General features: G+C 37.7%; 1 protein-coding gene across 2 annotated transcripts; it reads left to right on the forward strand.

The window, feature by feature from the left end:
- Positions 1-8,021: 8,021 nt before the first annotated feature.
- On the forward strand, positions 8,022-14,847 carry naa60 (N-alpha-acetyltransferase 60, NatF catalytic subunit). Of its 2 annotated transcripts, XM_029509468.1 has the most exons (8): positions 8,022-8,220; positions 9,092-9,207; positions 9,559-9,688; positions 10,289-10,385; positions 11,098-11,332; positions 12,712-12,877; positions 12,983-13,018; positions 13,105-14,847. In XM_029509468.1, exons 2-6 carry the CDS (start codon positions 9,098-9,100, stop codon positions 12,866-12,868), a joined length of 729 nt encoding a protein of 242 aa, XP_029365328.1. In that variant the 5' UTR covers positions 8,022-8,220; positions 9,092-9,097; the 3' UTR covers positions 12,869-12,877; positions 12,983-13,018; positions 13,105-14,847. The 2 variants fall into 2 exon arrangements, with proteins under 2 accessions (XP_029365328.1, XP_029365327.1); XM_029509467.1 differs by having other exon boundaries at positions 12,983-14,847.
- The last annotated feature ends 833 nt before the right edge of the window (positions 14,848-15,680 follow it).

A 15,680-nucleotide genomic window follows, 5' to 3' on the forward strand; every position in this document is an offset into this window, starting at 1 on the left:
AACTAATGGTAAAGTGTTAGAATAGAATAAAAACTGACCTTGGTAATATAGTTTTTTTGTAATTCCATAAGAAATGCATTATATATTTAAGAATAATACTACATTACATAAATAAAAGATTGATTAAACTCAATTAAAAATAATCCAGAAGCAATGATCAAACGTTTTGAAACAAAAATTTTAACCTGTGGAGAATAGTAAATGCTTTTTACTGTGCAGGCACAGTGGTAGATAACTCTTGAAGCTATTTTTAACTGCGGTGCTCACAGCAACAGTGAGAATGCAACAGGTGACTTTATTCACATGATAAAAGGAGTTGATTTAAGGTTATGTGTGATGGAAACTCTCTGCTTTTTGGAGCCATGTTTACGTAGTTTCAAGCCAAAATGGTAGGTTGCATGTGCAGGTAATAAATACGAAAAAGAAACATTTATAAATACAGTTCATGAATTTAGGACAACAGAATATTATGTTATAGACGTAGATTCATATATTTACTTGATAAAGGAAACATAGATCTTACTTCTAAGAAGTCCACTCTGGGGCAGCCCAAGAAACCAAGAACCAAGGCCAAGGCAAAAAATCAGAAACACAAATAGGTTAGTGAAATATGAGGAATCATGAAAGAAACTACACAGAAGCACTAGGAGTCTGAAAGGTAATGCAACCTGGAATCCGTCAGACAAAGACATATGGGAGCACAGAGGTTATATATATATATATACAGGTGATTAAATGGTAATGCAACACAAATGTCTGTCTTGGGTGGGGTAGACAATTACAATGGAAGAAGAAGACAAGATAAAGACAGCAAGTAAACATGAGATACACAAAAGAAGAGAAACTCCACAAAGAGTCTGGCATTTACAGAGGCAGAGCAACAAACGGCTGCAGGCAATTCTTGAACCTTACAACTGTGTTGACTCAGTATGGGCCCAAGGTGGCCTGCACCCATCCTCAGGTCAAGGTCAAGGTACATTTTAGAACAGATTTGAATATTTCATTGATGGTGCCTTGAATGCATCACCTGAGGACGATCAGGTCTTACCCTCCTTTTTTCTGTACTGGGGCTTAGGCCAAAACCAAAAGCAGCCACAGTGTTTGTAGTTAGAGCCCCTGAAGGTCCGGGACGATCTGCCTGAACACAGCAGGTCAGCTGAATCTGCAAACATATAGTGTTGGCAGAGATCTTTTCCTTTAACTTTCATTTAAATTGTTTTATTCTCCTAAAAATTCTGTTTTTTTGTTTTGACCTTTGTTTCTTGCCTTTGAAATGTATTTTGCTCATTGACTTGGTTTTTTTAAGTGCTCTAAAAAATAAAGTCATAAGTATTATTATTATTACATGTCTCCTGCCTCTCACACAGACTGGATGTATAATCATTGTGGCCACTGTAACAATAACTGACATACTCGATTAGTGGCATAATATCTTTCCATCTATGTCTGGCAGTGTGCCCTTTGTCTGAGTTTTTCTAGCGTAGTGGAAGGAAGCTCGAACGCTAATAAGTTGTTGAACAAGAAATATCAGATTTTATTTCATGTTTACATGTGCAAAGCCACAGCACGTAATGTTCTTTATGTGCTAGCATTTATCAGACAACCTGTAATTTGAAATCTATTGTAATGACGGGCTGCATGAATCAGGTCTGAATAAAATGTCGATCAGTTCCTTATATGAAAAGCCGAAGACAGCAAGACTGTGATAAACGAAAGAGTCACAACTGAACACTTTAGAAGGAAGGAGGAAAATGATATGTGTTGGGAACACAGTGTGAAAATACCACAGAAAAAGTTTAACAACTTTTTTTTTCATTATGTATTTAAAGTATAACAAAAGAACAACCATTTTGAGACCAACTGGTAAGATGAAGTAAATAAATCATCATGTCATAACCAATTACATATATCCTCCATTTGGTCATGGGGTATTCTTATCAAAGCTTTCCACTACTTCCATTGAATGGATTCAAATGATTATGCATAAATTCTAAAAGTGGCTGACTTTATTTTCAAAGTCATATCTTCTGCATCCAACGCAAAATTGATTCATCACCTAAAAAAATACTGGAAAAGTCAATAAATGCTAATCAAATTGTTTTCTTTAGCTACCAAACTAAAGCACACAAAAATGAAACAATGTTTCTCTCTCTCCCAGTTTGTTACAGAGTATTTTGTTGTTAGTGCAGTATGTGAAACACAGACTTCACACCCAAGCTCCCACTGATATAGGCAACAGGGCAAAGGCGGGTTGCCACAGTTACTGAGGCTCAACAAATAAAGACACAATGCCATTCGCACTCATATTCAATTCAGTCACCATCTAACCTGGACATGCATGTCTTTGGACTGTGGGCAAAAGCCAGACACGGTCTCTTCCCCATTTCTGTGGACTAAACAATGACGTGATGGAGATGAATTCTCACTGGCAGTGTCTGGATACGGCTCAGAGGGAAAGCTCAGATAAGCCGGTTCTGCTTTCCACCACAGATAGAGCTGAAAAACCATACTGTACGGACCTGTGGGGACCCAAAGTCCAGCAATTAGAGAGTGAACATTGTGGAGCATTTAACTTCTGAAAGGCCAGATATGATAGTTGGAGGAGACCAAAAACAGAGTTAAAAGAGAATACATTTCTCTCTTCTCTCTTCTCTCTCAGCTTCTCCCTGTTCAGGGTCACCACAGAAAGCTCCAGCTCCATGACTTGTAGTAGATGCTCTTCCTGTCATATCCCTCCCCATTTATCTGGGCTTGGTTGTGGTTTGAAGCTGGGGCCACTCTACCTCTGAGCTACAAGCCCAGGAAGTTAAAAGTTGAAAGTTAAAAGAGAATAGAATTTGGACTTATTTACGAGCACAACAAATCAAACAGATTCATGGGCTAAATCAAAAGTTATATTTTGAATTCTACAAACTAGACCTTTGATGTCATTTTTCTGAGCAGCAGGTTATGAATGTGGATGTGCGTGAAATTTGCTATTTAATTTTAATTTCTGCGAACAATCAAATAATAGTATGGGCACAGTGGAGTACACATTTACAGACACTGGACTGGCCAGAAAAGAAAACAAACCACAGCTTCAGTTACCTCTCTCTCTTGCTCACTGGCTCAGTGAGCAGACATTTGTGAGTGTGGAAAACCAAAATGTAAAGTGAAATACAATCTTCCAGGTGCTACCGCTGAGCTTACTCATAGCTGAACAATGTGGAATTACCTGCTAAACACATTTCATGTTTTATAGCGCAGCCAACAAAAGCTCCATGCCATGTTGGATTTAAATGATTAAATTCCACAACAACAAAGACGATTATTGCCCTGTAAGAAATAAGACTGCTGTTCAACTTTCCAGTGAGAGAAAAATGACTCCATTAGTGGAAGTAAAGGGGAGGTCCTGTGTTAGTCAAGCTTCCAAACGTTTTTTGGTGCAGGCTGAACATGAGCCATTCTGCGGTTGGATTTTTACATCCTACCTTATGCTGTGGTCATTAAATTGTGGTGTTGAGCGGACGTTTAACCAGATATAATGAAGTGAAAGCACATAAAAAATGACATCAGCAAAAGAGGAATGTTTGATACCTCAATAAGCATCTTGTGATCCTCTTCTGAAGTTAGTATAAGTTGTAAGTTTTAAATAAGTTTTTTTTTATATAAATATACTAATGTTCTTTTTAGAAGCACATATTTTATATTTATATAAATAAATATCATTTATATTTTATATATTTTTATCCATCCCACATTAGCTCCTACATATGTCTGCTTTTTTTTTACCTCTTATTTCTTTTGTCTGGAATTTTCTGTGAAATCGTGCGACCCTTCTGTTGATATAAAACCTCTGCTCACTGATTGATCCCACTGATGCAACAACACAGGTAAGATCACTTTGAAGAGGGGTTATAAAATACTTCAAAATATCAAAGTTTGCACACATAATTTAATAACCAAATGAGACTGAACATGTTGCATTTTTTCAGATCCTCTGTTTTTAGTTGCCTCTGTTGATTTCTTTTTATGGCAGAAATTACTGAGACTCCAAAACAACTGACTAAATAGACAACAAATATAACACGATAATGCCAAATATCGTGAGATTTTTCCACAGTGTAGTTGTATCATAAACCAGGGAATTTAATATGCTTGTTTTTTTTTTTACATTAATAACTTCCTTTTCTCTTTGTCTTACAACTTAACGGGGATTATTAAAACATGAAACAAAATAGCAAAGGTTTTTGATCTACTTTAATCTGTTTTAGATTTTATGATTTTGCACACTATTTTCATTTTCTTACATTGCAGGTGAATGAAAGTGAACAGAGATCATCACAGTGATCACCAGCTGCCACCACGTGAGTAGTGACAAATATGTAATTACACACAATTACACAATCATTATATATTACACGTACCAGAATTATTAATCAAGCCTTGAAGATGATGATGCTTTATAACAGAGAAATCAAAGTTGCTATATAATAGTAATAATTCTTACACTGAAATATATTTAGAATCCGTTAATGATAGAATGGCAGTAAAATATCATCTATGCAAAAAGCTGTAATCTCATTTTTAAAATCTTTTTGTTTTATTTTATTTTATTTCCTTTTCATTAGCAATCTTTTACAGTTTTGAAACAAAAGATAAGAAAGTGAACTGAAACTAAAGTTTAGGCTCCATGGTCAATAAAGCATGATACCTTATTGCAAAGTATCACAGCTTGTAAAAACTTTCAGTTCTTGTTTTTTCTTTGTTGCAAAAAGGCTTCTAGTTCTATGAGATTCGTGGTGGCAAAAAGTTGACAAAGATCTTGGAAAAGGAGTCTGCACACGTCAGCTGTCTTTTCTTGAGTTTAAGAGCGGATGGACTTGAACACGTATGACCGTATGAACAGTCAATGAGAGAGTCCCGAGCTCTCAAAACATACAGTTTATACAGTGTTCTTGATAAAAGGGGGTTAGTAGAAATAACATATGGTGTTAGCATCATTCTCATAACATTCTGTCTTGTTGACACATAACTACCGTGAACAGCCAATGTCAGAATTTTTAGTCTCCTTGCCAGTTTTCTAGTATTTCCTGTTTTATTTTCGTACTCTCCATTGTCTCTCATTTCAGACTCTTTACTTCCTGCCCCCGTGTGTTTCCCGTCTTGATTACCTGCCCTGCCCCAATTGGTTTCACCTGTCACTCATTACCCCTCCTTACTTGTGTGTGTATATAGTCCCTGTGCTCTCCGTTGCCAGATCATCTGTTTTACCAGAAAGTCATCTGGGGGATTTTCCCCTTTGCATTTCTCTGCGTTGACCATTTTGTGGATTATTGGATTTTGAGTCTGCCTTACCCCTCTGTACCTTTGCCTGATCCAGGCTGTCTACCTGGTATTAAAAGACCTTTTGTTTATACCCTCCTCACGCTTCTGTGGAGTCTTGCTCTTGAGTCCAGATTTGTTGGCCTGGCCCTGATAAGGGCATGATGAGGGTTATCTTGCATGCAGATCATTTACAGATATTTTGCAATCCAGGCCCAGATGCTACATTGCCTATCATGCTTTTGAGGTTTGCTTAGATATCTTGTTGATGTTTGTTTTCAGTGAACTTTCCCTCGTGCCCCTCACTTTCCCTTTAAGCTTTACGTTTCATTTTGTACTGAGCAGCAGTTTTTTTTTTCTCCTTGCAGCCAAAAGGTTGAACTTTAAATTTAACCTCATCAGCCCCTCGAATTTATTTTCAAGCTGTATCATATTTATTTCCATGGCCCCTCGCAAACTCTGATATTCAATTAAGTTCTTCAAGTCAAGTTTGAGTTTATGATTGAGGAAGAGGAGGGGAGAGGTCAGTCAGACAGTCAAACATCAGATGTGATTGTGTAGAAAATTTGGCTTTGAGGATAAAACCTTGCCCTACTCTCTGACCATCATTGATACTCCTGGGTATGGAAGCACCAAAGGGATTGAACACGGTGACATTGTTGATGAAATTAATGCTGTGGGCCCTGTGTTGAAGCGTGAGAGGCGGACAGAAGTACGTTCGTTTGTCTCTGTTTGGAAAAGACATAGAGAAAAACATTGTTGTTCTCATCACACACTCAACTGGAGCAATGCATACAAATCTTTCAAAAGCTCTTGAAACTGGAACCATGAAATGTGCCAAGAATGAGAAGCAGCAGCTGCTTCACTTCATATTTTACAATCACCAAAAGACACAGAAAACAGAAGAAACACTGATTTGATGAACGCATGGAAAGTAATGGGTCAGTTTTCTGCCTTCCTGGAAAGATCTACACTTCAAAGGCTGAGGACAACAGAAAAAGTACTGAAAGTACTGCATCAAAAACCTGCAAGAGAATATGATGCTGATTCCACTTACCTTTAAAATCTTGAAACCCTTGAATGAACCCTCTCTACTTAAAACGTAATATTTGCTGCAGATTCATCATTGTTTTTATATGGACCTTGAAGTAATCTGATTACTGTTACATAATTTCTGTTATATAATCTGATTAAATGTCAACCAAAGAAGAAACCTGTTTTCCAGCTAGTGCTTTTGGCACTTGTGCAGGACAAAGATTTCAAACATAGAATGTAACCAGTATAAAATCATCTGAATGAGTCTGAATAAATCAGTTTCTTGCACTTATATATCCTTACTTATATATGAATTTATATTTTTGATGAACTCATTTATCCACAATAGGATCAGGGAAGGACAGAACCCAACCCCCTGCCTGCTGCATGTACAACAAACAAATTTTGGATCAATAACTGTATTCTTATTGCATACCATTCAGTTGAAATGAATATAGATTGTTACATAAGGTGACCTTGGGTGACCTGAAAGGTGCCATATAAATAAAATGTATTATTATTATTATTATAAACATATAAATTAATTTGGGCTGATCATCTGTTAGATGTGATATTCAATTGTCATATATAATTTTAGGTATTACTTTTAGTTTATAGCGCATACAAGCAAATGCAATATATGAACATAAGTTCAGAACAATGTAGAACAAAGGTATATGGTTGTTTGGTATGCACAGTATAGTATGGCCAGCTGGTATGTAGAGAGTGGAACTGAGGCCCTACTGAGATCTTGACTTTTAAATGGAATGAAGATGTGTCCTGGCGTTTATTGGTCAGTACAATGGTTCATGAATACAATCTCTGGTTTATGAAATGAGTCTACATTTGATTATTAGTTTTCTGACACAGATTCAGCAGAGAAACTTTGCCATGAAGGTTGGTTGGTTTATTTTTTTATTAATTTTCTTCAAGATGTTTTGTTTTGGCAACAGGGAATGTTGCTTCTCAATACAGTTTTCTATGTAATTTGATATTAGTCTGATTTTCAAGAAAACAGTTATGGTTTGTGCAAAATTCTTAATTAAAAAGAAATCCATTACAGTGTGTATATAGGTGATTCTTTAATTAAGGGTGTTTTAATTAATTTAGCACTTTTTATTGCCTTATTATAGAGGGGATGTCAAAACATCTGGGTTGGGGAACAGTTCTTGCACATTTGAATTTTCAATGCTCCGAAAAAGTATTAAAATGTCATCATTGAGACACAGTTTCACAGAAAAATTCCCTTAACTGAAGAATCACCCATCTACTAAATTACAAGTAGAGTAGTGGTTTAGGATGAAAAATTACAAATGTTTGTGTATTCTGAAAATGATACGCCTAGTTTATCAATATTAAATCCCATGGTAAGGAATCAGTCCTCCAAGATTATTGAATGTATTGATTTTAGCTCAATGAAGTTCCATTAAGGCAATAAAACAATCAACTCTTATTTCCTTAACCATATTACTGAATTTAATTTAACACCATTGGTTAATGAATGAAATTCATGCTTTTCGTAATTTCTCACCCAAACCGTCCATGAAAGTTGTTGTTTTGTGATTTTCCAGCAGATGGCGGTAAAAGCACCGACAGCATGTTTGACATTGACTCAACGATGAGGAGAAGAAAAACATCCAGAGTGACGTCACGCAGTATCGCGGCACAAACAGGAAGAAAACACCCAGCTGTTATCAAAGCAGAGGAAGCTCGGGTTAGCTTAGCGGTCTGTGTAGCCCCCGGTACAGGAATGAAACGGCCTTGAGAGTCGGGAATAAGCTGGAGTTTTATCATGCTCTATCCGGACTAGTGACTGTGCCCGCTGATACTCAGGAAACACGGTCCTCCTCCACTTTCCTCCGGCCCGGGCGCTGAAACAAGGTACGCTAGCTTAGCGACACCAGCTAGCTAGCGTTAGCAAATGTTAGCTTGTGGCTAACACAGAAAGCGGTGAGACCTGTCAGCTCTACCTGGACACTGATGTGTCCGGACTGCATGTTAGCACTGCAGTGTCTTTTTAACAGTCCGCAGGGATGGACAACATCAGCTAGTGTGGAGACAAGCAGACATGTCTCTCTAAAAAGAAATGCAGGAAGTAATAAGCCATGTTGTTTATGTAGAAATGTGAAATGTATTCAGCAGCAGTGAAGAATGCTTGCTCTTTTTCATAGTCAGCTTGTTGGCAGAAACTCGTTGTGTTTATGATCATCTGTGTGTTAAGCGCAGAGTCCTGTTTGTTGTTACCTAACCCTAACCTGTAATGGCCACAGATAAAAGTCACTCATGACTTTTGTAATGTTGTGTCACATTACCTATGTAATGTTTCTCCTTCTCTTACACAGTGTAGAACATTGTGAAGGTACAGATGATCTTATTTTGAAAATAATCAAATTTATTAGCACAAACAGTTAGAAATAGTTATTAGCACAGATGTCGCTATTAATATCTTAGAGGCTAGAATCAGTGAATTAAATGACAGGTGAGAGCTGCTGGTATAGAAAATTATGTGGCAGCTGTTTTGAAGGTCAATTCATCTATTACTTTCATAAGAATAAACAGTTAATGTAGAGAATAATGCATTAAAGTAATTAAGAATTGAGTTATTTATTTATTTTTTACATTACTGCTATGGTGGCATAGTGGTTAGCCAGCATCCCTCCTGCAACCTGGAAGTGGATGAAGATGAATGAATGAATTTACTGATTACTGATAAGTTTTCTATTCACTGGTTGCTCTTTGTTGTTCTGCACAGGTGTGAATGAGTGACGTGGTGCCTCCCACAGCGCTCAGTGAAGTCCAGCTCCGCTTTCTCTGCCACGATGACATAGAGAATGTCAAGCTGCTCTGTGCTGATTGGTTCCCAATCGAGTAAGAATCACAGTCTTTGTTCCGCTGACAGGACTGTAACGAATCAAATCTGATTCCATCAATGATTGTTTGAATAATATTTTTATCATTTTTAAATTAATTAGTTGGAAAAATAAGCGAAAAGGAACAAATCAAAAACACATGTTTAGTTTTTGCTGAGTAGATACTGATTATGTCTATTTACATTAACTAACTAGTAATAATATCTTGAGTGCTTCTTACCATTTCATTCATTCATTTAAAATTTTTTTTTTGCCAATATCCACAAGTTTCACCTTTTGTTTCCTAGCCTTTTTAAGTTTCCTATGTATGTTAAAGGTTTAAGCCAAATGTGTCTGACCTTTGATGCAGGTACCCAGACTCATGGTATCAGGACATCACCTCCAACAAAAAGTTCTTCTCCCTTGCTGCCACCTTCAGAGGAGGCATCGTGGGAATGATTGTGGCTGAGATCAAAGGTCGGACCAAAGTACACAAAGAGGTGTGATGTTCCGCTTCCTTACACCAAGTACAATGCCGTTGCGATCTGTAGTCCCTTTAATTGTGCTCTGCAGATGTGCTACATATTGGGATGTTGGTACAGATTAGCCACTCTGATTTGAGAATTTCATGTGTGGAACCTTGAGATAGTACAGTCTGTTTTTAGCCTGCCAATTAGAAGACCCAGAAGTACTTCACTGAGTGTGCTGTTATGAAATACCTTAAGTTGAATTCACTCTATTAGAAGGGTCTCCGTCTTCCTCTCACCTTAAGCCACAAGTTTTATAAACTGTGGACTCAGAGGATGATGCACATGGTGTCACGGTTAAATGTCCCTTTGGATGATAATTTGCATTTCAGCCTCTCCTAGCTATGTGGGTAATTTGCCTTGGAAAAGTTGCTGATGTGTAATCAGGCAGTCCAAGAGGAAGAATACAGAACCTTAAAGTGTGAACCTTAAAGATGCTCAAGTCAGTACTGAAAGTAGTATTTAGTCCATATCTGGTCTGGATGCCAAAATTATTCACTTTATCTTCACAAAGAATGGTGAGTCATGTAATTTTGCTCTGTCTTGGTGTGTGTATGTGTTTGTTTGTTTTAGGATGGAGACATCCTGGCCTCCAGTTTCCCGGTGGACACACAGGTAGCCTATATCCTCAGCCTAGGAGTGGTCAAAGAGTTCAGGAAACATGGCATAGGTACAGCTCACACGCACAGACACACACAAAACGTATCATAGTCACTTCAGAACATTACACTAACTTACACTCATTTCCTTATACAGCCTGTAACCAATGCATAATAAATCCTTTCCTTAACTTCGACCTGCATGTTAAGGAGCAAAGAGACTAAAAATAAAATGACATGGAGGAAAAAAAGTGAAAGCTTAGAGGGACAGAATTGTCTTTTGTCCTGCTGATGTGGCACGTTCACTTATACAGAGGTTGTGACAGCTTATAAAAGCACTATAGGTCTGACTGTAGCAATTCAAAAAGTATTTGTTCTTAGCTCCGTCACAGAACTGACACACAGACTTGTGACTTATTCTTTGAGAGCTTGTATCCAATGTTTTTAATATGTTTACATAGCCAGTTATTTGAAATACTTCTAAACTAGATTTTTATTGTGTTGTTCTATTCATCTATCTATTGTTCTACTAAACAGTAGCCTGTCTGCCAGTCTGTTGTGAATAATGAATGAAGTGTCTGCATACAGCTCAGTAACAGTATACTTACTTTCTTTTTCAGCTTCTGAGAAAACCTGTTGCCTTTCTCTTTGTTTATCCTGTTTGTACTGTCCTCCTGTTTTGCCCTAAGCTACATTGATGCAACAAGATGAGGAAATATTTCACCTATAACCCAGTATGCTGCACGATTTGTCCTGCCCCTCACTGAGGTCTCTCCCCTTTAGGCTCCTTGCTGCTGGACAGTTTGAAGGAGCACATTTCAACGACAGCCCAGGACCACTGTAAGGCCATCTACCTTCATGTCCTCACCACCAACAACACTGCCATCCACTTTTATGAGAACAGGGACTTTAGGCAGCACCACTACCTGCCCTACTACTACTCTATACGAGGAGTCCTCAAAGATGGATTCACATATGTGCTCTACATCAATGGGGGTCATCCACCATGGACAATATTATATCCTTTTATTGAAGCAGTGTTATTTAGCTGTTTGTATTTGTGCTTCTGTCTTACACCAAAACATCTGGGCCTGTATTCACAGAGAATTTTAAGGGAAAAATACAGCCCTTTTGTCCAATTAAATCAGAAAAAATTGGGGAAAAAATCCCTACAAATAGTGGGCTTAACTTTAATTCCTGACTTTAGGGCTCCACATTTGTTGAGGGCAATTCACTAAGTAGTTCACAGCAATCGTAATTGAGACTAAATCACAAAGAACAGTTGAACGGCTGTTGCTGTAAAGTGGATTTTCATGGAGAGAGGCCTGCTGTTTGGTATCGTATTCATCATACGTCAATACGTGGATGATAGGCTTTAAGCTTTGTATGATAGCCTAAGACAGGTGTTTTTTATTTTTTATTTTTTTTCTTATTTGTTTTTCCCAAGTATATAAATAAATACAGTATTTTCCGCACTATAAGGCGCACTTAAAAGCCTTTAAATTTCTCAAAAAACGTCAGTGCGCCTTATAATCCGGAGGGCCTTATATATGGATTCATTCTGATTGTGCTTACTGACCTCGAAGCGATTTTGTGTCGCTCACGCGCTCAAAGCTGCACCGCTTGCAGCATTACGGCTACCGTAGTCAGGAGCATCACGGAGTAATCTCTATGGGAGTACCGGTAATTAGGACCCCAAAATGGCACCTGTCAAGAGACGTGCTTACAACCCGGACCTCAAAATCAAGGCTATCAGTCACGCAGTTGAACATGGGAATAGAGCAGCTGCGAGAGAATTCAACATTAATGAATCAATGGTATGGAAGTGGAGGAAGCAAGAAGATGACCTGCGCCAAGTAAAGAAGACCACACAGAGTTTCAGACTCATCTGACTGTTTTGTTTTTCTTAATGCACCTTATAGTCCAGTGTGCCTTTATATATGAAAAAAGATCGAAAATAGACCATTCATTGACAGTGCGCCTTATAGTACGGAAAATACGGTAGTTTCAAGAATTGAAATGAGCGGGGGATTATACTGGAAAATTTTATCCTAGTAAGTCAACATAAACTTAATTTTTGAGAATGTGCTAGTGTAAAATATTAATTTGTAATCGTTAGTTTCTCAGTGTATTTTGTAATTATTGTGGGATGTTTTTAGTCCCACAGCAAGTTCGTGCATGAAGATTGACATCAGCCAAAGTAACAGAGTGGTACTCTTAACTCCAGACTTTTTTCCTAACAGTTGGGCTCAACATCGTAGTGGTAAGATGAAATGTTTTGTGATTACAGGCACTGAGTAGTCAAGTATAACATTGACAAAAGGAGATGTCATGTTCAGTTACACAGCAACCAAATATGAATGCGGTGTTTTATGTTTCCTTAATGTTTTATCCCACTGACTACATCCAGCACATCGGTTCAACCCTGGCCAGCCTGAGCCCCTGCTCCATCCCACAGAGGTTGTACCGACAAGCCCAATCACTGCTGCGTTCACTGCTGCCCTGGTCCAACATCGCTTCCAAGACTGGCATACAGTACAGCAGAACAATGTGACACAACATGGTGGGTGGCAGTTGTGGTGACTGGCGCTCTACCTTTACTTGCTTCTGTGGCTTTTATTTTTAATTAAAGGGGGTGTCTAATTTAGCCTTTCCTTCTGTCTTTCAGGAGCACAGATGTTCCATTTCTCATCAGTCTTCCCCGGTACACACACATCTGTATACTCACATCCTTTCTCTTTCTCACATACTCAATCACATATGGTTTTCCACACCCTGTCTGCATTACAGGACTTGGGTTCAACCTATTTGACTGCTGACTACTCAGAGTACGTCTCCTTATTCAACACACGTTTGGCACTGTTCACACCAGATCCAGGTTTGCAGCTGTTGTTCTGTGCCCACCACGAAACAGGGTTGTTGCATTGCGTCACAAGTGTAATTCTGTGTTTACACTGATACACAGCATCATCTGGTAAAACCAGAAGGTTTCATTTAGTTCCTCAGTTACTATACTATCCCGTACAGTTTCCTATCCCGCAGTAGTTACTATAGCAACCTGTGTTTGCCCAGCTACACCAAAGCTAAGCAGAGTGGAGGACCAGGCACACAGACGACAGCCATAGGTTATTGTTTATTCTGAAAAAGGTGTAACACACACAGGGGACCCAAGAGAGACTGAAGGTTCAAACCCTGTCTATCTTTCTGTCTCACTTCATCCTCTTTACTACTGTCACGGAGTATGCTGTTTGTATATTATATATACTAAGCTAATATATAAATTCTGAATATGTATGTCTATACAATGCTGTCCGTAGACTTAGTTGGAAGATAACCCATCCATTTTTCTCTTTGACTATAGAGTGACTCCAGAGTCATTTCCATTTTGTATAATAGGCACTGAGATAAATCAGACTGTGAATCATGGTATGTTAATAGGCTAGTCGGGTAGCATAAAGCTAATTATACACAGTGAACTTTCAGATGCAATGTAGGTGGTTAAAACAGGATATTCATCAGCTAAAGAGATCCTTTACAAATACATGATATTTTCAGTTCAATTCAGTAATTGTATAGTAACGGTGGTGGCTATATCAGTACAGATACTTGAACCTGATCAATTATGCTATATTGTTTGAAAGTCTTTCATAAAGTAGTTCATATTTCCAAGCTCAATTCCCCTTCTACATTGTTTCAAAAAATGTTCACCATGTATAATTCATAGAAGCATAAGTGAATGTTTCATGAGTGTTTGTTTTAGAGTTTTTAAATGGTACCTGGTGACAGGCCTGCCTGTCATTCTGCTCTGTGGCTGTAAAATTGCTGCTAATGTAGAGCAATGTCCATTTGTTTGTCCAGATTTTTAAAAGTGTGGTCCCCATTAGATTTTTACATTGGCCTGTAGAAGAGATAAAAAGTAAGCAATGTTCCTAACACACACACACATTCACACATGTTTACGGGGGGCGAAATTAGCACGTTGCAAGTGCCAAATGTTGTGGAATACAATGAAGTTCACCCAACATATTGACTGGTAACTTTGTAAGAGAGCAACATTGTAGATTCTTAAATTTATTGTGCGCTGTTATACGACACAGTGGATTTTAAACCTGATCCAGTGTTTCAGACAGTGAGCAGATCTCTAGATTTTATACATGAAATAGCACTGACAAAGTTGAGGGGGACCGTGTGTGGAAAATGCTAATTTATTTTTAAAAGAATAGCGAGGTGAACACGCAAAAGTACATTTCAAACTTTGTGTACACATGAAATTTGTTTTCTTTAATTGATTGTAAAGTCAGTCTCACTACCCCCTCTGTATTCCTATTTTACACTGTTCTGATATTTTGTTTGTGATTATCATATTACATTGTTATAAATCTGAGTCTTGTTTTCATTCACAATTTGTAGGTATAAATTGTTTTTTTTTTTTTTTTTTATGAAGCATGTATAAATTTGGTGGGATGAGCAACAGGTTTTTAAAAATGGTCAAAAGGCAGTGGAAATAAAGCTATCCTGACTTCTTAACACCAACTTGCCCCAAAACATTTGATCCAACACTTTCCATAATGCAACAAAATTGAAACTGTTAAACTTTTCTTGATTTGCAAATGCAAGTATAAGGTGTGTTTGATCAGTGAAACCTATTTATTTTTCAAACCACTTCAGCTACCTCAATGGAAAGTCTCATGAGGTCTAGGAAAGATGCAAAGGAAAAACTCAAGCGATAAGTGCACCTAATGGGCTTTTTTTTTTTTTTTTTTTTTTTTGCTTTTGTTGTTTTTTATTGGACAATAAATACTCATTTCCTAACTACAAAACAGAAAGAAACAGGATTCAAATGTTTAAATACATTGACTATGTGAATAATATATTGTAATGATGATCGCAGATTATATGCTTGCTCTTAAAGATGGCTCGTTGCTGCCCTTGAAAGATAAAGCTAATGCAGATTTTGAGTCAGTCATAAAAGGATCTGGACTGATTTTGTATTATTAAAACAGATGTATTGATATGATGATATATTTACTTGGTACACAGTAAATTTGTTCCTTCATCAAGGATTTTTGGGATGGTATTGTCTCTTCATCATTTAGAGAATTCAGCCAGATCTTGTCAGGGCTGCCACTTACTGGGTGAAATTATCTAAGATTATTTTAGATTCTAAGATATTTTAGTAAACTTTTCCACCCACTGGAGTCTTCCTGTGCGGAGTTTGTATGTTCTCCCGGTGCCTGTGTGGGTTTCCTCCCGCCGTCCAAAGACATCAAGTTTGGGTTAACTGGTGACTTTAAAGTGTCCCTTTATCGAAATTACGTGCACAGCCATATTGTCACGAGCCAATATAAAACCTTAAAGGAAGTCTG

This window comes from Echeneis naucrates, chromosome 8, assembly GCF_900963305.1.
Source record: "Echeneis naucrates chromosome 8, fEcheNa1.1, whole genome shotgun sequence".
Lineage (NCBI taxonomy): Eukaryota > Metazoa > Chordata > Actinopteri > Carangiformes > Echeneidae > Echeneis > Echeneis naucrates.

What these genes read in the sequence shown, in the direction of transcription:
- naa60 (XM_029509467.1), top strand. Translation starts at nt 9,098, where the DNA reads ATGAGTGACGTGGTGCCTCCCACAGCGCTCAGTGAAGTCCAGCTCCGC. An exon ending in GCTGATTGGTTCCCAATCGA is followed by an intron (nt 9,208 to 9,558) that starts GTAAGAATCACA and finishes CCTTTGATGCAG; the next exon opens with GTACCCAGACTCATGGTATC. An exon ending in CATCCACCATGGACAATATT is followed by an intron (nt 11,333 to 12,711) that starts ATATCCTTTTAT and finishes GTTTTATCCCAC; the next exon opens with TGACTACATCCAGCACATCG.